Source organism: Pyrus communis, chromosome 2 (genome assembly GCF_963583255.1).
Source record: "Pyrus communis chromosome 2, drPyrComm1.1, whole genome shotgun sequence".
Lineage (NCBI taxonomy): Eukaryota > Viridiplantae > Streptophyta > Magnoliopsida > Rosales > Rosaceae > Pyrus > Pyrus communis.
This window is the reverse complement of record NC_084804.1, coordinates 34,996,265-35,018,086: the sequence shown is the minus strand read 5'-3', so window position 1 is coordinate 35,018,086 and position 21,822 is coordinate 34,996,265. Positions and strand designations below refer to the sequence as shown.

Below are 21,822 nucleotides of genomic sequence, written 5' to 3'. Positions count from 1 at the left end.
GTCGTTCCAGGGGGGTGAGGTGGAATGAAAATTCACCCAAAACTCGTCCCGTGGAACAGCTCGTCCCACCCGTTTTAGGCGCACCAAACGTGGAACGGAACGTCTTATCCCACTATGTTCCATTCCGTCCCGTCCCACGTACCAAACGATACCTAAAGTACATGTTTATTTTGATAGTATCTTCCAATCGAACCGTCCAACCCCGACTTGACTTCTAACTTCAATCCTAAGACTAGACACAACTTAAAAAACACAATCAAGCTTCTAGTTTTTTGTACCAGGAAAACTCAATACACAAATTGCACTATCAATTTCCGCCGTTGAAAATTTTAACGCAAAGAACAAAATATAAGGAAAAAAAATAGAGCACAACAATGCAAGTAAGTTCCACCCATATTAAAAAATAACGCAAGTTCACATACTAGTACTACACATAAATATATTCTGCCTAACACTTTCCTTTAAAATAAACAAATTGTTGTATAACATAATGAGTTATGTTAGAAAGACTATATTTTGTGAACCGCATTTAATTACATTATCACTCTAATACAAATAAATCTCATGTAAGAGGTAATTTAAATTTAATCTAAATTTATGTGTAAGTCATAGCATTTTTCTTAACGACATGAACAGATAGTGACATTCGACCAAAAAAAAAAAAAAAAAAAACAGATAATGACAAAGCGTCCCATGAAACATGTGCAGCCATATCTCCTTACGTCTTTTATACATTCCGGACACGAAAAACATGCTTAGTGCTGGTCCCTCTTTAATTTTTCACGAGTTATGTGTGTTTATACGAAGTTATCCTTGTTTATTCTATAAAAAGGGTCGCTTGTGAGCCTGGTTTTTGCATACATAGCTGAGCTTTTCTCCACTGCAACCATTCTCTCTCTCTCTCTCTCTCTCTCTCTCTCTCTCTCTCTCTCAACACAAACACACAGGCAAAAATGGCTGGAACTGAAGCAACTACTCTACTGCTTTCTACTCAAAGCCAAAGGCCTTGTTTTTACTCGAGCAGTGTGTCGAAAAATAAGAATTTGGTCAACTCCTTTTCAGGATATGAAGGTGAATCATGTTATGTACTTCCAAATCCAGTCATTGACTACTCCATGCTCATCTCCGGTGATGTTCTAAAACGTACTAAAGCCATCAGTGACCTTAACGAAGCTTGCCTCAACTTTGGCTTCTTTACAGTACGTACTTACATCCCTCTTTCTCCTTGATCAGTTGTCTGCAACTTTCCTTACCATATATATATGTATGTATATATATCACCACACACATTTAGCTAGAAGGAGGATGATTAGTTGTATTGAACTTGATGATTTTGCAGGTGACGAATCATGGGATCCCGGACAGCCTGATGGGGAGTGTTATGAATTGGCTTTCCAAATTTTTTTATCAGAATGACGAGGAGAAGCGACGATATGAGACAAATGATTCGAAGGATAAAATCAGATTCCGGTGGGGTGGCAGAACCCAAAGAGAGCTTCTTCACATGAGAGCACATCCCACCTTTCATTGCCCAACAAAGCCTGCCAATTCCACGTAAACAAGCATGCTTCTATCAAACATACTAACATACCATATTGGCTATGCATGCATGCATTCACTTTTGAACAAAAAGGAAACCTCATACCATCAATACGAAATTAGAATATTTTAAACTTAACTAACATGTATCCCATGTTAATGTGTACAATAATACTTTTAGTACACACAAAATTGATACACACTTTCTAATAGAGGTATGCCGTATCATTATATGTGGAACCCACTTATATTAAAGAATGTTAGCAAGTGTGTCAGTTGTGCGTCTTTAAAGCATATTTACCTAATTTACATCTTTAAAGAACATTTACCTAATTTACGTATGATGTTAATTAGCAGGGTTTTACAAGAGTATTGTGAGAAAATGCGAGAAATGGGAGTCCAATTACTTAGAGGGATTTCAAAATCCCTAGGGCTTGAAGAGGACTACATAGAGAAGAAAATGAACCTGGAATCTGGCTATAATGTTTTCGGACCAAATTACTATCCGGCGCTGTCGCATTCATCGGACGACAAGAATCAGATTGGCCAATTCCCTCATCGTGACCCTGGCTTACTTGTCCTCCTTGCTCAAGACGTTGATGGGGGACTTCAGATTGAGCACCAGAAAAAGTGGTTCAATGCAAACTTTCCTCCGAGTTCCATCTTTGTCATTCTTGCTGACCATATAGAGGTTCATTTAAATTCTTCTCCACGAATAAACGCTATCTAATTCACAACAGTTTTAACGCGAATGCTACAAAGTTCAACATTTCCCCCAATTTTCTCACTTGATAAAATTAAAGTGTTTAATCCAAATCTAATCACATGTGTTAAGACTAAAGCCAAACACGTGGATCAATTACATGGAAAGACTAAAAATATGTACGAAAAATTATAGTGTTTAACCTATGGGAACTATGTATACACTTTTTGTTTTTTTCTTACACACTTCTGTCTAATCATGTCTATTATTTTTTGTTTGATTTATTCAATCCGACAATAATTAAAAAAAGGGGTGTGTAGAAAGAGGAAAAGGGTGTGGTTGTGATTGTTACTGTAATCCTATTTGGTTCATTCATTAAAATATTTGTGCTATATTTTATTTTGAGTGATATTACTTGGACACACAAAACTAAAATATTGTCTAATAAACGTAAGACTCACATACAATGGTATAACTCACATGTATTAGGAAGCGTGTGTCAATAATTATATCAGTTGTATATGTTCAAATTGTTTTATTGTTTTATTTTTAATAATTGGGGAAAAAACTTCTTGGGTTGTTCATGAATATGATGCATTGCATGCATAATGCAGATTCTGACCAATGGGAAGTACAAGAGCTTGTTGCATCGGGTGGCTTTGACCAACGAAGTGGAAAGGAAGAGTTTACCCTTCTTTTTTGGACCATCATTGGAATCAACTGTGAGGCCTGCACCTGAGTTTGTAGACGAGCACAACCCACCCTTTTATCGTGAAATGACTTATAATGACTACTTGGAATCCAATAAGCACCATGTGATTGAAGCCAGAGCAAACTTGAATCAGATTCGAATCTGATCTCAAGTCTCAACTCAAAGAGTTAGACCAGTTGATGGTACATTTAGCTTTTCATAAGTAAGAGTTTCTTACTTTCCTCCTACAATGAGAATAATATTTTGATTAATCTTTAATCTTAAACTATGGTTTTTCATAAAATTAGAAATAAACATCCATTTAGACCAGTTGGCAACCGTAATGACGGCTAGTTTGGTATTGATGTACTTAAAAAAAAAAAAAAAAAAAAAAAAAAAAAAAAAAAAACAGCTTATGTTGTGGTGTGAGAATAAACAGTTGTAAAATAAAGTTGTTGAATATTTGGTAAACTTTTTTTTTATTATTATTATTTTTTTTTTTTGGTAAAAGTGCTTTTAATAAAATTAAAAAAAAAAAGGCAATGTTTGAGTGTCTAGTAAACTTTTATATAAATTACTTTGAATATGTTTTTTTTTTGTCAAGAATAAAACTTCATTAATGGAAGGGAGGTACAGTTTGTGCTAGAAAGGCCTAAACCTAAACAGAGACCCTACACAACAAAGCAAACATAAACTAGAAGACAAGCCCAAAAAGGAAAGCTACAACCCCAGCCACAAAGGGAGGCCCACACAGATTTAGGCTTGTAGGCTACAAAAGAAATAATAATCAGTAAAACTCTAAGCTCCAGTAGCCAAAAACCAGTCACCACCACTGCAACCGCTACTACCTCCGCGAAGGAAGAAATCACACAAAACTGAAAAATGCATCCGAACCAAAAACTAGATTTGAGAGTGTTGCATAGAGTCAATCCACTAAGGGCCAAAGCCTCCATAGCCACACTTGCAAGAAAAATAATCAAACGTAACATGAGGAGGGGGAGGGCAAAGGGGGTGTATAAAACACCCTTGTTCCGACGTGAATCGTTCCACACTTCCCCCAATTTTTCCAGTAAGCGGGATCGACATTAGGTTGTGTGGGTTGGGTCTTGTGTCAAGATAGAGCCCAACACTCAAAGATCTAATTCATGGTTATGGGTTGGAAAAGATGAAGGGCAGGAAGAGGCAGGTAGGAGAAAAGGGTGTAATGGGGAGGGATGAGAAGGATGGCGGTGACCGGCAGTTGATTGAGGAGAGGGTACAAAACTAAGACAAAAGCTGAGATAGATGAGACAGAGCTCAGATAAAAGCATAGGTAAAGAGAAGTAAAGGAAGAAAAGAAGGAAAAGTAGAAGAAAGCAGGAGAGATTGAGGACTGCCACCGACCCTAAAACCAAAGGCTAGGGTCGGCGGCTGAGCGAGGTTTTCTTTTGGGAATTTTCTTTGAGAGAGAAAGGAGAAAAAACACTCTTGGATGCTTTGAATATGCTTTGAATATGTTAAATGACTAAAAATAATATGGTATTTAATGTGATAATAATTGTCAAAGACAATATGTAGACGCAAAAATTGTAATTTTGTGAAACATGCCATTTAAAATTTTGATAAATGGGCAATGACTACTATGGTTTTAAAAAAAGACACACTTTCTTTTTAAGTATGGTAGACCTTCTTTTTGCTTTTTTATGCTTTTCTACTGTCATTGATATTCCAGATATTTTAATAAGCTTTTTTTTGTTTTTAATTTTTGTTATTGTTTTTGTTTTTGTTGAAGCACCACAATCTCAAACCAGTCATAAGTTCTCAGTTGTTATTACCATAATTTAAGACAAAATATCAATTTATGAATGAAAAAACGATATACTTTTTGGAATCTGGATTGGGATTAACCTCTACTAAAAAAAATTAAATAAATTAAAAAGTAGATCCATTTATTTAAGCTCGAGACACAATTCTCTTGATAGAAAAATTCTTCTGTCCAGACAAAGACCAAAAGAGAGAGAAGGTGAGGTCAAAAAACGGGTATGGTAGGCCTCAAATAGGGGATGGGCCATGAGTGATTTTTTCAGTGTGGGCCGCCGGAAACTAGTGATCCAGACACCGAACACTAGAGTTTCTCCTTTTCACGGACTTTATGGTTTTTGGGTTTTTAATTAAAATTGTCTTTGAGGTTGACATAACTTCTTGCGTTAGTCTCTGACAATGAAAATCAATATAAGTGATTCTTGAGTTTGTCTAATGTAAATCATTTTCATCATTCCGTAAAAAATATGTCAATATTCTAATTAAATTGTCACGTGACTACTTTTTAATGATATTTTTGTCAAAACAACCCCTCCATTTAATGGGGATATTGACAAATTTTTCATAAAGAGACCAAAATGATTTAAGGTGGACAAACTCAAGGACCACTTCTATTGATTTTCATTATCATGGAACAAAATGAAGACTTATGCTAATCTCAGAAACCATTTTGACTAAAAACCCTAGTTTTTGAGATGTACAACTCAAGAAGTGAATATAGCTTTCCTTGTCTCTCTGCCTAGTGCTTGTGGTTCTCCTGTTTCTCTAATGAAGTTTGTTTCTGACTAGAAAGGGGAAGAAAAAAAAAAAAAAAAAAGAGTTGTATTTGTTGTCAGTGTTATCAGAATACATTGCTTGGAACTTAACATGTCTCTCTCGCATCAATGGGAATGAACTACTAATATTCATACAAGTGAATCAATAGAACAAAGAAAGAAAATTATACAGAGAATTTGATTTCAAATTGATTGAGACCACAAGTTTCAAAGAAGACGAGCCAAAATAGGGTTTAGGAGGGGGACTGCGGGACGACCCAAAATGGGCTTCAGGACTGGGGTCGGTTATGCTACAAGATCAAGTGAAGCATGCCTCATATATTCAAGGGCTTCTTAAGTAAATTGTGGTGCAATGGAGGTTTTGAGCTGAACAATACGAGTAGTCAAAAAATAGATGGCTTTGTTGGCAGTTCCCTTTGGCAACCCTTTAGCAACAAGGCACTCGAAAACCCATGTTTTAAGTTGGGCAACCGATAGTGTTTGAGATTTGGCCATCTTGTGAAAGTGACATCAAGTAGAAAGTGTTTGGAGTCCATCACGCTATCTAATATGCCTCGTTTTCTTAGAGAGATTGTCGCCAATCCTGAGTAACAAACGAGGTCACAAGGTAAAATCCACAAACTAAATTGATTTTATTAGAATTTAGAAGTATGGGGACCAAATCAGGAAATGATAAAACATGGACCATTTTTTCATTCAACTAATTCGAATTAGGGTCTAATAAAGAATAAGTTGGTCTGCAAAATAATAATTCTAGCAATTAAACATAACCAAATGATGAAAATACATAATGGTGTCACATCTCGGTCCAGGTCCCCACCATATTTCGGACTTGACTTCACCGTATCACGATATTGTCCGTTTTGGTCCCCGACCACGCCTTCACTGTTTTGTTTCTAGGAACTCACACGATAATTTCCTAGTGGGTCACCCATCATGGGATTACTCTTGCGCGAACTCGCTTAACTTCCGAGTTCCTACGGAACCGAAAGCCAGTGAGCTCCCAAAAGGCCTCGTGCTAGGTAGAGATGGGAATATACATATAAGGCATACAGGATCCTTTCCCCTGGACAATGTGGGATGTTACAATGGGGTCTGGCCTATGCTGGCCTCCATGCGGCGATCATGCAAATAATGCAACTTTTGTTGTTTGAATTATTCACTATGAGAAGTGATTTTTGTAATTTTTGTTTTTGTTTTGGGTTAAAGGGTACCAAATACACACATAGCATTTCAAATCCGAAACCTCCTCTAGCTAAAGGGTACTCGAAGCCCAGAAAAACACTGAACAAAGAAAGTCATCAACAAAAATGATTACAAAAACAACTTGAGTCTTGGCAATCCTAGCAATATAAAAAACAAAAACAAAAATTAACGAAGAGATAAACAAATTAAAGGAAAATAAATTAGATTAAACCCGAGTCCTAGCATCTTCTATAATTTTGCTTCTTGTTTTTCTAGTTATTTAATTAAATAAATTAGAGAAAAATAACAACAACAAAAAGAGATGCATGCAGAAGGAGAAGCATAAAAATCACTACCCTATATATTGTAACTACTTTTGGTTGGTCCATGTGCATGTAACTGGAAATATAGTATTGAGGCATGAGGTTATGCTCTTGACAATAAAATGGCAATAATTCTTGTGCAAAAAATTTTCAATGTGCCCAAAATATGAAATGGTACATCATATGGTATTATACAAGTGGAGGGAAGTTTTTTTTGTAAGTGTTTCTCCATTTATATAATGAAACATAAATTTACGGCTTAATTTTCATGTATTGCATAATTTGGTATATAAGTACATACAATCCTTGTTCTCAAAGGAAAACTAAAAAGGACACAAGAGATATCCTTCCTAATAAAGGACTCTGTTATTTACACAATAATTACATTTGTATTTCTAAAGATTACTCACGGCAACACTCCCCCTCAAGTTCATGGACGGAGCCAAGGAAGGCTCACTGGGGGCATATGCCCCCACTCAAGTGATTCGTTTGTTAAGTTGTAGACTACAATTATATAATACACACGCGTTATCTTTGAAGAAAATATATGTATCTAATATCCAAGATACATTCATACCGTATATACTCCATATTAAATATTATATGAGCAAAAATGCTCTTATTCTATCATTCAAACTGAAAAACCTCTCCCGCGTAATCATGTATTAATATTTTTTTATCACTTTGTCACCTTCCACTACTACACTAAAATTTTAGTAACACTGGAATTGTGATGCATCATCATTTGAAATCATCCCTATTATCATATTAGGTATAAGCATACTATAATAAGGTTTTCTTAGTTGATTTTCGGATTGCCCCACTAGAAGAAATTTCTAGCTCCATCCCTGCTCAAGTTGGAGCATAGATGTCACACATGCCCAACTTGACAATTGAGTCACCAAAAATCCTACTACACACGACATGAGTGAGAATATCCACAAGTTGTTCTTCCGAGTTCACAAACAATATTGACACAATCTTCTTCTCAAGCTTTTCCTTAATGAAGTGCCAATCAACCTCCACATGCTTCGTTTTGTCATGCTGTACCGGGTTCTCTGCAATCTCTTGTGCCGACTTATTGTCACAGTACAAATTTGCGGCCTCCTTCGATTTGAAACAAAGACCCCAAAGCAACTTACATAACCAAAGAACTTCACATACTCCATGTGCCATACCTCCGAATTCGGCCTCTGCAGAAGACCTAGACACCACCTTTTGTTTCTTGCTCCTCTAAGTAACTAAATTTCCACCAACGAACGTAAAGTATCTAGAAGTAGAACACCTATCAGTCAGATCAACTACCTAATCAATATCAGTAAACCCCTCAATTTTTAAATGACCGGAATTTTTATACAAAATTCCCTTCCTCGAGGCCAACTTTAAATAAGCTAAAACCTGCATAACAGCAGCCATATGATCCACATTTGGTGAGTGCATAAATTGACTCACCACACTCACTGCATAGGCTATATCCAAACGAGTATGGGCTAAATAATTTAGTCTTCCTACCAATCTCTGATATCTGCCTTTATCTACTGGTTCATGATTTGAATAAATTTCCAATTGATGTTTCTCCACAATAGGAGTATCCACAGGTTTACACCCAAGCATACATGTGTCCTTTAACAAATCTAGAACATATTTCCGTTGACACAAGAAAATACCTTTGGATGAACGAGCAACCTCTACTACGAGAAAATACTTTAAATTACCCAAACTCTTTATCTCAAACTCGGCAACAAGTTTTTTTTTCCAGTTTGACAATCTCATTTGAATCATCACCTGTTATTATCATATCATCCACATAAAAAATTAAGGTTGTTACTTTACCGTTTCTCCGTTTCACAAATAGAGTATGATCAGAATGACTTTGATAATGCCCATTCTTCCTCATGGCCTGAGTGAATCTCCCAAACCATGCACGAGGTGAATGCTTAAGCCCATAAAGTGACTTCCACAATTGACACACTCCCATTTTTTGCCCAATATTATTTCCTGGAGGAAAATCCATATACACTTCCTCCTCTAGATGTCCATGAAGAAAAGCATTTTTTACATCAAACTGTTTCAATGGCCAATCTACCGGAGAAAAAGTTTATATCCTTTCGGTACCAACCTTGATTTTTACCTGTCGAGTAATCCGTCAGCCTTGTTTTTAACTGTAAAAACCCATCGGAACGCAACTGGTTTTTTTCCTTTCGGCAGCTTCACTACTTCCCATGTATTATTTTTCTGTAGTGCCCTCATCTTTTCATCTATTGCTTCAGCCCATTCTTGATTCTTCAAAGCATCCTCTACTTGAGTTGGTACTTGAATTGACTCCACATTGTTCACCCAAGCTTAACGTTTGGGTGAACAATTTTTACATGACATATAATTGGCTATTGGATACTTCACTTTTCCTTCCGGAGAAAACCTGTCAGGAGGCACACCACAATTTTGCCTTGGTGGCAACTTATATGTACTTATAACATCATTAGTTACATGAGCATCAATAGTACTTACCTCAAGGATATTCAGAGAAGACGTATTGGACGACGGCACTATCGAGCTAGAAAGAGGAAAAGTAACTTCGACGCAAGTCTCGGGGCTGCTGACTTCGGCAGTAGCTACTTGAACACCAGCACAAGGACTCTCGGCATTCCCTTCTTCAGCAATCAATGGTTGAACCCCTATAGCAGGCTCAGTAAGAAAGGACCGCGGCTCTACTACATCAATCGGTATGGCATTGTCATTATCACGGTGCACTGCCCCTGAAGCAAGTACGTCTTATACGTCCAACCACCCAAAAACACCATTAAGATCACAAATACTAGCATTCTCCCCCTTGTGATCAGAAGGTGACGATGTTGGAGGATAAAAATATTCCGATTAAAAAAAAAGTCACATCCGTGGTGACATACATGTGGCGGGTTTCAGGGTGATAACACTTATAACCTTTTTGTTGGGATGCAAATCCAACAAAGACACACCGAAGAGCACAGGGATCTAATTTACTATAATGAATCTTGTGGACATGAACATAAGCAACACATCTAAACAACGAAGGAGTAAGAGTGTTGGTAGAGACAACAAGAACATGTTCCATCAATACTTGGAGTGGAGTATGGAATTCTACAACCCATGGTGGCATGCGATTAATTACACACACTGCATATGCGACCGTGTCCGGCCAAAAACTCTTAGGTATGGACGCACCAATAAGCTATGCACGAGCAGTTTCCAAAATATGACAATTTTTTCTCTCAGCAACCCCATTTTGTTGTGGGGTATGAGGACAAGTTGTCTCATGGAGGATTCCTTGATCACGGAAAAAAGAAGATAGCTCAGAGTTAACATATTCACCCTTGTTATCAGAACGGAGAACCTTAATAATAAAGGAATATTGTATAGCCACCATCTGAGAAAAAGACCAAATAATCATACTAACATCACTTTTATGTTTCAACACATATACCCATGTCATACGAGTGCAATCATCAACAAACGTAACAAATCACTTAACCCTGAAACGGTATTAACAGGCGAAGGCCCCCAAACATCTAAATGCACATGCTCAAACGGAAACAATCTTTTATTCATACTAGGAGAAAATGAAGCATGATGGCTCTTTGCAAGAATACGTACTTCACAATGCAAGTCTGATTCTTTTATTTTATGAAACAAACTAGGCAACATACGCCTTAAATAACCAAAAGAAGCATGTCATAATCGATGATGCAACAACTAAACTTCTTGCAGATTACTAGTACGGGATGCTTGAACTGCATTAGTTCTACCAGGAACGATGTCATCCACATAATACAACCCTTTTCTCTTAGTGCCACACCCAATTATCTCATTGTCTGAATATCCTAAAGTAAACAAAAAAATGGACACATAAGTACAACACAATCCAATTGCTCATTAAGTTAGGGAATAGATAATAAATGATGAGAAAATGATGGAACAAGCAAGCAGTGGTGAAGAGAGAGAGACGGCGTAAGGTCCACCGTGTCGGCCCCAGTCACCATAGTAATGGTTCCATTCGCCATTGCTACACACTTTTGATGAGTCATTGTCATACACGTAAATAACTTTTTATCGAATATCATATGATCAGTTGCACCAGAGTACAGAATCTAACCTATATGGTGCTCAGTACCATATAGGTGAGGATTCACTAGGATTGGTCCTAGTCAACAAAGTTTGACTTGGATCCCCTTGAATCTCCACGACCTCCTTGTTACTAGGTGTTGTAGTGGTTATGGATGCAAGACTCACACTGGCTCTATTAACAGCTAGCTCATTTACACGCAATTTTTTCTTCAATTCCGGGAACCATTCAGGTACGCCATGTTTTTGAAAACGTGTATCTTCCGTATGACGGGTTTGCCTACAAAAATTACACTTCAAATCATCTTTATTTTCTTGAGTAAATAGGCGAGAATTTGTTGATGACGACAAGCTATATGACCGGCCAGACGATGGTGGCCGTGACACCATCGCCAGATGGGGTGTTCCTCCTTGATTCCCAATGGCACTGCCTCCCATCATAGTAGCATAGCATTGTGCTTCCCACCTAACAACAAAAAACACTTCCACGACGGATGGTAAATGTTGAGTTCTCAAAATATCACTACATACCTTATCAAATATACCATCAAGTCCTGTTAGAAAAGCATACGCACGGTCTAGTTGGATTTCTTCTTGAAGTGTCTTCAAGTCAATAGCACATTCCATCTTGATTGGTTTCCTTTAATCCAGTTCTTGCCAGACAGCTTTAAGATCGGCATAATATACACCAATAGGCCATCCTTCTTGTCGAAGTCGGAATGACTTTACCTTCAACTCATAAATCTGAGAGATATCAGACTCATCATAATACGTTCGAGCAACTTCTGCCCATACTTCTTTAGCGGTTCAAAGATGGATGAAAAACCTCATGATGGTAGGATCCATGCAATTAATCAACCACCATTTCACAATTGCATTTCCAGTCTCCCAAGTTTCATACTCGGCACTATCTTCCTTAGGCTTCTTAATGCTCCCTATCATGAACCCTTTCTTACCACGCCTAGTGATATGCATCTCCAATACTTTGGACCAAAGAGGATAATTTGATCCGTTGAGTTTTACGGTACTTGGTACATTTGAAGCATCACTATGAATTACAACTGAACTCAAAATTGAGTTGTTGGCCAAGCCATGTGACCTACCCTCCAATTTTAGCCCTGATCCTTCTATAACACCTACCATGGATCACACACAATTACACCCACAAAGCACGGTAGGCAATACTTATGCAGCTTTCAGTTTGCTACAACGAACGCAGCAAGAACACAAATCTGCAGTTTGAACATGCAGCAGCAGTAGCACGGTAGAATTTTTTAGGGTTACGGTTAGGCTCCAATGCCAAATAGAAATTAACGGCTTAATTTTCATGTATTGCATAATTTGGTATATAAGTACATACAATCCTTGTTCTCAAAGGAAAACTAAAATGGACACAAGAGATATCCTTCCTAATAAAGGACTCTAATATTTACATAATATTTACATTCCTATTTCTAAAGATTGCTCACAGCAACAAATAACATATAACGTATGTATCTGTATTTCGAACACACTAAAAATCTTTCATTCTCGTGATAGCAATCAACTTCTTGTAAGGTAGTTAAGGAACAACCATTTTATAGATATATGTATCAATGTAATTAGTTATTGTTTGGTCAGAGCAGAATGGAATCATCATTCAATTTTCTATACATTTTTTTTATTTTTTATAATACCAAAGATACTCCTTTTCCATGCTTACAAGTGTGGCATATTGTTGCGAGAAAAATATGTGCCTGCCTACCTACCTCCAAACATAATAATTATATTCTTTCAAGTTACTTAAAAAACAAACTTCATGAATTTTCAAGCCAAGCTCAAGCAATTTCGTTCTTTTATTTCATAAGAAGAAGCCAACAATATCTTACATATTATAGGGTCAAATACTTGTGAAATCAACAGCAGGAACACACATTCAGCAAAGCACGATCGGATATTTGTGCTTGGTTGCTTGACATGCTCAATACTTTCGACATGCGCTTTTACATGTTATAGACTTTATCGTCTGACATTGGATATTCTCAACACTATCATCTCATTTTCTGGAATTTCTAGCATGGTTCAAATCCCCAGTTCACAAAATCTTTTTACAAATTTTCATCCAGTGAGGCGTGATGTGAAGAGAGAGAGAGAGAGAGTGTGTGTGTGAAGCGTAAAGGATTAATAACCTTTTTTTCTTTAGTTTTTCATTTTTTTTTTTAAACAGAATTTTACACAAAAAGGCACGAAATTGTTATAAGTTCCATTAATTAAATGAAAAGATATACCAACTCTCCCAAAATCTTCACGAATATACACACCACAAGCTACGGAAATTCTCTTTTGCAATATTCTACAATATCTCAAAAGCATATTTTTATTTGCGACGTAATTACACAAACACTTAATTAATATTAATCTCCATGCTGTATTGTATATAGAAGGTACAAATCGTCATTCAATCCCGCCTCTTGTTCTTCTTGAGCAGGATGAACGACCAGCATCCACTGCTCTTGCGCCTGCAACCATGCAACCAGAAACACAATTAGATAAAACAAATAGACTTGGGACAAAAAATTAGGATTTAGTTAAATATTATGTGTTGCGTTGAACTAAATATTGAAAGTGATGTGTGTACAATTTCACTCATTCGATCATTTGAACCGTCCATTTACAAGCCATGTCATGGCTGCTACTGAATATATATAAAAACATCAAAATATATTTACATATACTTCTTGAAAATTGATATATCACCTGTCACTTGTAATTTTGAGGAGTTTTAACCCTAAGTTCAAGGTAATGTTACCCATTATTAACAAACACTTTAATCTCAATACTTTCTAAAAACAATTTGCTATAATGTAAAAGGAATTTATTTCACTAATGCGACTGTGAGTTGATTCTTATATATAGAAATCAAACACCTTATGTTTAATTCTTACAACACTATTTGCTGTATATATTATTAAACTTGTTTGTACTAAGTTAACACTTTCATAGGCCCTATGTTGATATTTTTGACAAATGAAAAATATCTGAGATAGTTCTAAAAATACTACAATGTAATGTTTTGTAAACGTCACAAAAAAAATTTAATGGTGCCAAATTTTGAAAAGGCCCCCCAAAACTTGCACAACTTTTGCACCAAACAATCCTTTGTATACATGTTTCAATCTTATAGTCATGACATTTGGCAAATCAGTTTCTAGAATGTGAGTGAGTTACATGCAACTTTACCAGTTCCCACACGTTTTTATGCTTTCTTGCATTTACCCTTTCTTCCGTTAATGGAGACTCCGAAATTAAGAAATTTAGATGTATTTCAAGTTTCACCCAAATGTCCCACATGCTTACTTAGAGGATTGTTTCTGTTAATTCAAACGAAAATTCTTTTACGCTCGGGTGTGTGACATGCACTTAAGCAACAAGTGTTTGATGCGCGATCAATGATCCAATGGAAAATGATCGAACGGGCAAGCATTCCACCATACACAGACGCATACCAAAACCCATAATTTAAATAGATTTTGTTTTTGGTTTAGAAGTTTTTTATATTCTTTCATGAAGTTAATAAACTCAAGACTCCCCTGTTTTCATCACGAATGAATGATCACTTGTTCCGAAAATTTTAAAACAATCATGGAAATTGGTGTATGAATGAATTGAAGACAAACTCAAAATTAAATAGCATGGTTTCCAGAATAAAATTAAAGAAAAAATAAATTTCCTATCGCTCGAATGGAAGTGAAACTCCGAGTTAAAATCGATAACATACCTGCCGTTGCTTCTGCTGCTACAGCTGCTGCTGCTGCTACCGCTGCCACTGCTTTTTATGCTTCCACTATTGATACTAGAAACACCACTTTCACTCCTTTCTGATACAGAAAATCTCTTCATCTTCCACCATTCATTATCCACACCCACTACCTTCACAGATCCATCCAACCCCTGAGGCTTTGGAGACACCTTTGCACTCATATTATTGCTATTTGCATCCACCACCAAGCACTCACCCTTCTCCTTAACGCTCTTATTATTCTTCTTCTTACCCCCCAAAGAAATTGGCAAAACCATCTTCAAAAGAAACCCCCCACTATCTATGCTCCCACTCCTCATCACCAGTTTCTTCCTCTCACCATTTTTCTTCATTTCGTTTTCGTTTACGTCTCCATTTCCCTTCCTTACCAAATTCTCAGTACTTCTATCATCGTATTCTTCCTCTTGACCTCGACATTGATTTCGATCTTCTTCTTCGTCGCCACCCATTGGCCTATACTTATGCTCAACGAGATCTTTCAGCGAAAGCTCGTAGCACGACTCAGGCATGGTCTTCACCATCTCCATGAGCTCCGTCTGTCCTCTGGCGATCGCTTGTTTTTGCGAAGTCGGGGACAGACTCCGATAGTTCTTCACGCGGCTCGTCGTCTTCCGCAACGGCGGCGAGTCAGACTCGTCACCGGAAGCAGTAGTAGTATCGACGTTGATCCGGCCTCCCATGCTGTGGTTTCCATATTTTTGAGTAGTTTTCTGAGGAGCCCGGGAAGCGTAATTTACGGAATGCCAAGAATCGTAGTTTGTTGTTGTGTCACTTTTAATTTGGTGGTCGTCGGCGCGGCTGTTGAAGAGGAATGGGTGTTCATGTGGGTTTGTGTTGGGATCAAGCATGGTGTTTGTTTCCTGAGAAAATTAGAGAGGAAAGGGAAGGAAAATGATGTAAGAACAAAGAAAATGGGGATCGTGTGAGGGGTAGGGTTGTTGTAGTAGTGTGTTTGAAGCAGGGATTGGCAGGTGGGTGGGTGCTCGGGGTTATCATCACTCACCCTTTTATTCTTTTGTTGTATTTGTCATTTTTTTGGCAACCAAGTTTTTAATGGAGATATCATGGCATTGGGTTGGGGTTTGGGAGGGTGGGGATCATTAAATGAAATTTTTTTGAAGTCAAGGGGCTCTAGATGGGGCAGTGCTGGGTGGATGTGGGGACCTTACTCGTCCTCCTCTATGTATTTCTTGTGCTTTTTTTTTTTTTTTTTTAATTCTTTTTGAGGAGGAGCTCAGATGCCAAATTATTAGGCTTTTGATTCCTTTTCTCTTTTGCTAAATTCTTATATAATCAAGTCGGGTGGAGCAATATGTTATTTTTATGTATTGAGTTTGAGTTATTTTCTCACAATATTTACATATATTTAATATAATTATTATCTAGATTGTTAGAATGTGATATTTACATGAGTTATGCCTTACCATGACATGGTAATTAACTGTTGTAGTAAAACTTGATAATTTGAAGGAAATAATGAAAGTATCTAATACAATCACTATCTCAATCTTGAGATGATGATATTCACAAAAGTCATGTAAGTATTGTAGGGAAACTCAATCGTCAAATATTGGTATTTACATAAGTTACATGGATTGTATTAAATAGTAATATTTATATAAGTTATATCTTATTATCAAAATAATTTCACTAAATACGTATAAATATTGTAGCTAATCTCGAAAATTTAAGGGAAATAATGAAAGATTATTGATAGTTAAGTTTGTTTTTATCCAGGCAATATTCCACTTTATATATATCCTAAAGTGGAATTTACTATTGCTTGATTAAATGCTACTTTAACTTGTCTTTGCCTTTATAAAAAGGAAAAAAGAAAGAAAGAAAGGCAAATACCAAACAGCAAAAGCTCCTTCTACCTGCCTAGTAATTATTTTGTTTGATTAGAGCAACTATTGGAGGTCGTTTAGTTAAATTTCAGCCTTAATTATAAGCCTTAAATGTTTTTGGACTTTTTATAAAGGTGATGTTTGAGAGATTCTGTACTTAAACTGTATTTTGTAGATAATATGATATGAGGGTTGATTGTTCAACTTCTTTTTGAATTAACTAAATAAAACATGAGAGCCAAAAGGTCATTTTTACTATTTTATTTAAGAAATGAGAAGGAAATTTGAACTATTGACATTGTCTTAAGGTACAATTGTCCTTACAACTCAAAGTATAAGTCATTAGAATGAGTTCGGTTTGTTTTTATCAAGGCAATATTCTACTTTATATTAATCTTTCAAATGCGAAAAAAATATTAGAATTCTAGAAATGTTATCCAATATATAATCATCTTTGATATTTCATTAAGTAGTCATACTTATATTCTTAACCAAACTGAACTATAAGCTCTTGTAAAGTGAGGTTTATCAAGTTAAATTAGGTGAAAATGTGTTTTGTATATAAGATAATAAATAAATTGGCCGAACAAAACATGAGGCGAGGTTAAAAATTCACGTGAGTATCTTCCACTATGTATTATAGTGCATAGGTTTAATCAACTTTCGAAAGTTCAAATAGTTAATGGTTCAAAGAATCAATTAAGCTTCTAGTCCTTAATTTTCTTTTCTTTATAAAAATTTCAGAACTAAGATACTAATATTAATACTCCTACTTTGCAGCTATTTTTGGTCATTCAGAACCTCCAAAAGCTAAAGCTTTTTGAAAAAAGTTAGCTGGCATTATTAACATGAAAGTATTTTCACAAATAACTATGTAAATTACTATGTAATTTGTCCCCTGAAAAGCAAAAGCATGCATAAGATAAGACAAAACACAGTGTTTATGTAAAATTGCTATTTCCTTTTGAGCACAGGCATGTGGTGTCTATTATTTAAGCATGAACAGGTGACACCCGTGAAATCGATCACCTCCCATTATATTAATCGTGATTCAGTATCACTCACCGACTCACCACCATGATCAGATAATGAACGTACGGGTGGGATATATATCACACCAAAGGTTTAGGGCGTTACTAAGTAATTTTTTCATCCTTCCTATTATCTTACGAATACTTCCTGCATTTCTCACTTCGTGATGAGCTCATTCCTCACTTCCAAGTAACATATTTTTACCGTAAAATTTTTATAATCAGAACCGTTCAATTTCTAACTCTAAATTTGAAGATTATTCCTATAAAAAAAATCATTCGAATTAGAGATCATTTAGTATGCAAATGTACCAAATAAATCAAGGTGTAGGTATTAAGTAACATATTAATGGCAAACCCCGTTCATTTATATTATACATCTAAATGACTAAAGGATCTACCATTTGAATGATTTTTTGTAAATATGATCTTCAAAGAAAGATTAAGATATTGAACAGTTCAATATAAAATTTATGCCTTGAAAATATATTATTTACAAGTGGAGGAATGAGTTCATCCCTAATGAGGAATGCAAGTATTATCCTTATCTTATAATTTAAGGTTAGTAACATCATTATCACGTTGGTGATGATGATGGGTGGTGAAGGCAGTCATGAAGGTGATTATGGTGGTGGTGGTGGTGACGTCGGTGATGGTAATGGGTGGTGTTGATGGAGGGTGGTGGTGATGATGATGATGATGGTGGAGGGTGGCAGTGATTATGGTGGGTGGGGGGCAACGGTGTTGATGGTGGGTGGAGGTGGCAGGAACGATGATATTGGTAGGTAGTGGTGGTGGTAGTGGCGACAATGGCAGCATCAACAATATGATGGCGGTTGGAGGTGGCAGTGGTGATGGTGATGATAGGTGGTAGTAGCAATGTTGATTATAGGTGGTGTTAATTGTGGCGGTGATAATGGTGGGTGGTGGCGATGCTGGCAATGATGATGGTGAGTAGGGGATCGAGGGGAGGGTGGTAGTAGCGGTGTCGATTATTTAATGCAATCTTGTCATGTTTCTTCACAAACTCATGTATTATTTTCTCGTATGTGAGTGCCTTAACCTTGCACATGCCTTCAGAGCAATGTGTATGGTTAAATTATTGGGCTTTTCATCATTTCCCTTGACTCATATATCATGTTATGGAAGAGATACAAGGTATCTTCCCATCAATTCTCTCTACAGTAGCTCCTAAGCGTGGCATTTAAGAGAGATAGTTAAGTAGGGTGATTCGTCAAACACCTTGTGGGCATAACCAAGTGACTCATATAATTTTTAAGCATGCATATTGGGCTCTATTCCCTCGCTCAACATTGCATTAAAGTACCTATTGGCTAACATATACCAGCTGTGGCATATAATGGCCTTTAAAGAGAATCTGACCGGACTTGAGAACAAACTCTTGAATAATGATAGCCTTACCATATCCCTTCTTAACGACGTCATTCTATGTTCTTTTTATCCCAGGACCAAAACGACGTCGTTTTGGCCTGGGTATTTAATAAAAAAAAATAAAAAAAAATAAAAAAATAAAAAAAAAAAAGAAGGAAAAAACGCATGAGAAGTAGTGAAGCATAAAACATAGATGCATCGAAGTAGCGCAGCAGATTTCGGTAGCAATTCAGAGGACCAAAGGGGTGCAATCCTCACACTTAATGGTGGCTTCTGGAGACCGAAGGGGCGGCCGCTCCTCCTTGTCCCCATGTAGCTTGGCCCATAACGATGGGTGGTGGTGGTAGCGGTGTTGATTGTAACTGATGTGGGTTGTGGCGGTGGTGATGTTGATGGTTAATGGCAACGACGATAGTTGATGGTGGGTAATGGGGGCGCCAACAATAATGATGTTGAGTGGGGTTGGTGGCAGCGACGATGGTTATGGTGGTAGTTGTGGATGCAAATTCTTTCTCCTTGATCTTGGACAAAATTTCACCTACAAAACAAATAACACCTTAAGTCAAGGCCAAGAGTCTCACATGCCCATGATGATTTTTTTTTTTTTGGGGGGGGGGGGGGGGGGGGCGCGCTTCGGCCGAAGAACCTCTAATGCCAAGGTTAGAATTTTGAGGGAAAAGTGTTTAGATTAATTAGGTGGCATTTTTGGGTGTAATTTGTAGTTAATTACCCAATTAATAGATTAATTAGGTAATAAATCAATTAATTAGTTAATTAATATAATTTGAAAGAAATGTTTTGGGAGTTACCTTGCCCTCTTTGGAGAGATGGTGACCGGCCCCTTGTGGCATTTTTGAGTGTAATTTGTAGTTAATTAGCCAATTAATAGATTAATTAGGCAATAAATCAATTAATTAGTTAATTAATATAATTTGAAATGAATGTGTTGGGGTTGCCTTGTAGAGAAGATTTGAAGAGGATGGATGAAATAGGTTTTGAATAAATACCTATTTTGGACACTTTTTACTTGATTGAGGGATGATTGTCCATTGCTCGCGCGTAGGAGTTCCGGTGTTTCTTGAGGGTAATTTTGTCCTTTTTACCCTAGAAGCCATGTGTCGCCTTCATATTTTTCTTGATTATTTTTTGCTCCACAGTAGTGGTTGCAACAATGGTGGTCACTCATGCTTGAGTTTTTTTTAACTCTCACTCATGGAAATACAGTAATGACAACTACATATTTACATGGAATTTAAACGGTCCCAAAGTCAATTTTTTTGTTCCACGCAGAAATTCTATATTTCTATGTTTATGAATCTAAATAAGAAAATTGGTGCATGTTAATTTACAAATTTCAACTTTTGTTCAAATTTCAAGTTATTTCCACCATCTGAACAGTGAGTAAATGAAAATAACAGGCAATATATGGATCTCTAAAAGCATCTAGAACTAGTCTTTTAGTCGTGTCAATTGATAAGACTATATGTATATATAGTTTACATCAAATTCACTTGTCTTTTCTTAGTTAGTTCCTTGTATTTTTAAGCTATTTACTTTGTTTTTGTGTTTTGTAAGATTTGTCAAGCAAAGAAAAGAAAAATAGCACGAGTGGGATTTTAAGTAACAAGTTCGTCAAAACTGCCTGTGCAGATCAGCTGACTTTGGAAGCAAGTTGCGACAACTCATAATGAATTAGAGAATGATCCTTATATGCTTTGAAAGCTACGGATGTCTATTTTCTGGAGTATTTCATGGATTGTTCGTATCATTTTTCTAGAAGAAGTTATGGTTGTTTTAACACTAAAATGTTCACAAGAGACTTAACAGTTTGTAACTGCAATAAAAGCAATAAACCTAATAAATCTAGAAGCCAAAACTGATGCAGTCAAGAACAAACTAGCTGACACTTAATCAAATATAAAAGGGAATGGAATTAAAGATGAGGATTAAGAGGGAGTAATTGGCATAAAGGCGACCCAAGGAGTTACAATTGTTTTACCATTTCCTCTCACTTATTGTCATCACTAAATGGCTATTAGTGGGTGAGTTAAGGAGAAGAAATGATGCAGCAAGAATGGCTATTAGTGGGTGAGTTAAGGAGAAGAAAATGATGCAGCAAGAATTGGTTTAAAAGTAGTGTTGGGGAAGGAAGGAAAGAGGAGGCCTCAGTCGATTTCCTTTGGTTCTATTTTCTCAAACTCATGTCTCTCTTTTGTTTTAATTTAAGGATTGTGTAACAAAATTTTTAGTAGTTAGGGGCTGTTTTGAAGCCCCAAATATAATTGTAAGTTTATTATGATATTTCGTTTGAATTACTTTTATGAATTGATGAAAATTGGTTCACTACTTGTCTCATTGATGAACTCTTTATGTGTTTTCTACGGATGCATACTTAGTAAGCATATCTAGGATTCTAATACTATGAATATGTGTGTGCCTGCCCTTGTCAAATGAGGACCTACATATGTTCTAGAACTTGTTAATTGCGATTAACATGTGAACCAATTTCTAGGATAAGTAAGACAACGCCAGTACTTACAATGCCTTGTGATGACTCAAACTCTTTTCGTTCTTAATGATTTCTACTTGTTAAATCTATGAACACGTCATTCTAGATTGTATGCTAGGGACTAAGTTA

General features: G+C 36.5%; 2 protein-coding genes across 2 annotated transcripts; one reads left to right on the top strand and one right to left on the bottom strand.

Moving 5' to 3' along the window:
- The first annotated feature begins 940 nt into the window (after positions 1 to 940).
- Positions 941 to 3,177, top strand: LOC137724043 (2-oxoglutarate-dependent dioxygenase 19-like). The gene is made up of 4 exons (XM_068463014.1): positions 941 to 1,199; positions 1,340 to 1,554; positions 1,897 to 2,230; positions 2,857 to 3,177. Exons 1-4 carry the CDS (start codon positions 954 to 956, stop codon positions 3,097 to 3,099), a joined length of 1,038 nt encoding a protein of 345 aa, XP_068319115.1. The 5' UTR covers positions 941 to 953; the 3' UTR covers positions 3,100 to 3,177.
- A 10,239-nt stretch (positions 3,178 to 13,416) lies between these two features.
- Positions 13,417 to 15,897, bottom strand: LOC137727031 (uncharacterized). The gene is made up of 2 exons (XM_068465976.1): positions 14,873 to 15,897; positions 13,417 to 13,613 (listed from the first exon to the last, which is right to left on the bottom strand). The coding sequence occupies exons 1-2, from the start codon at positions 15,760 to 15,762 to the stop codon at positions 13,553 to 13,555; spliced, it is 951 nt and encodes a 316-aa protein (XP_068322077.1). The 5' UTR covers positions 15,763 to 15,897; the 3' UTR covers positions 13,417 to 13,552.
- Positions 15,898 to 21,822: the final 5,925 nt, after the last annotated feature.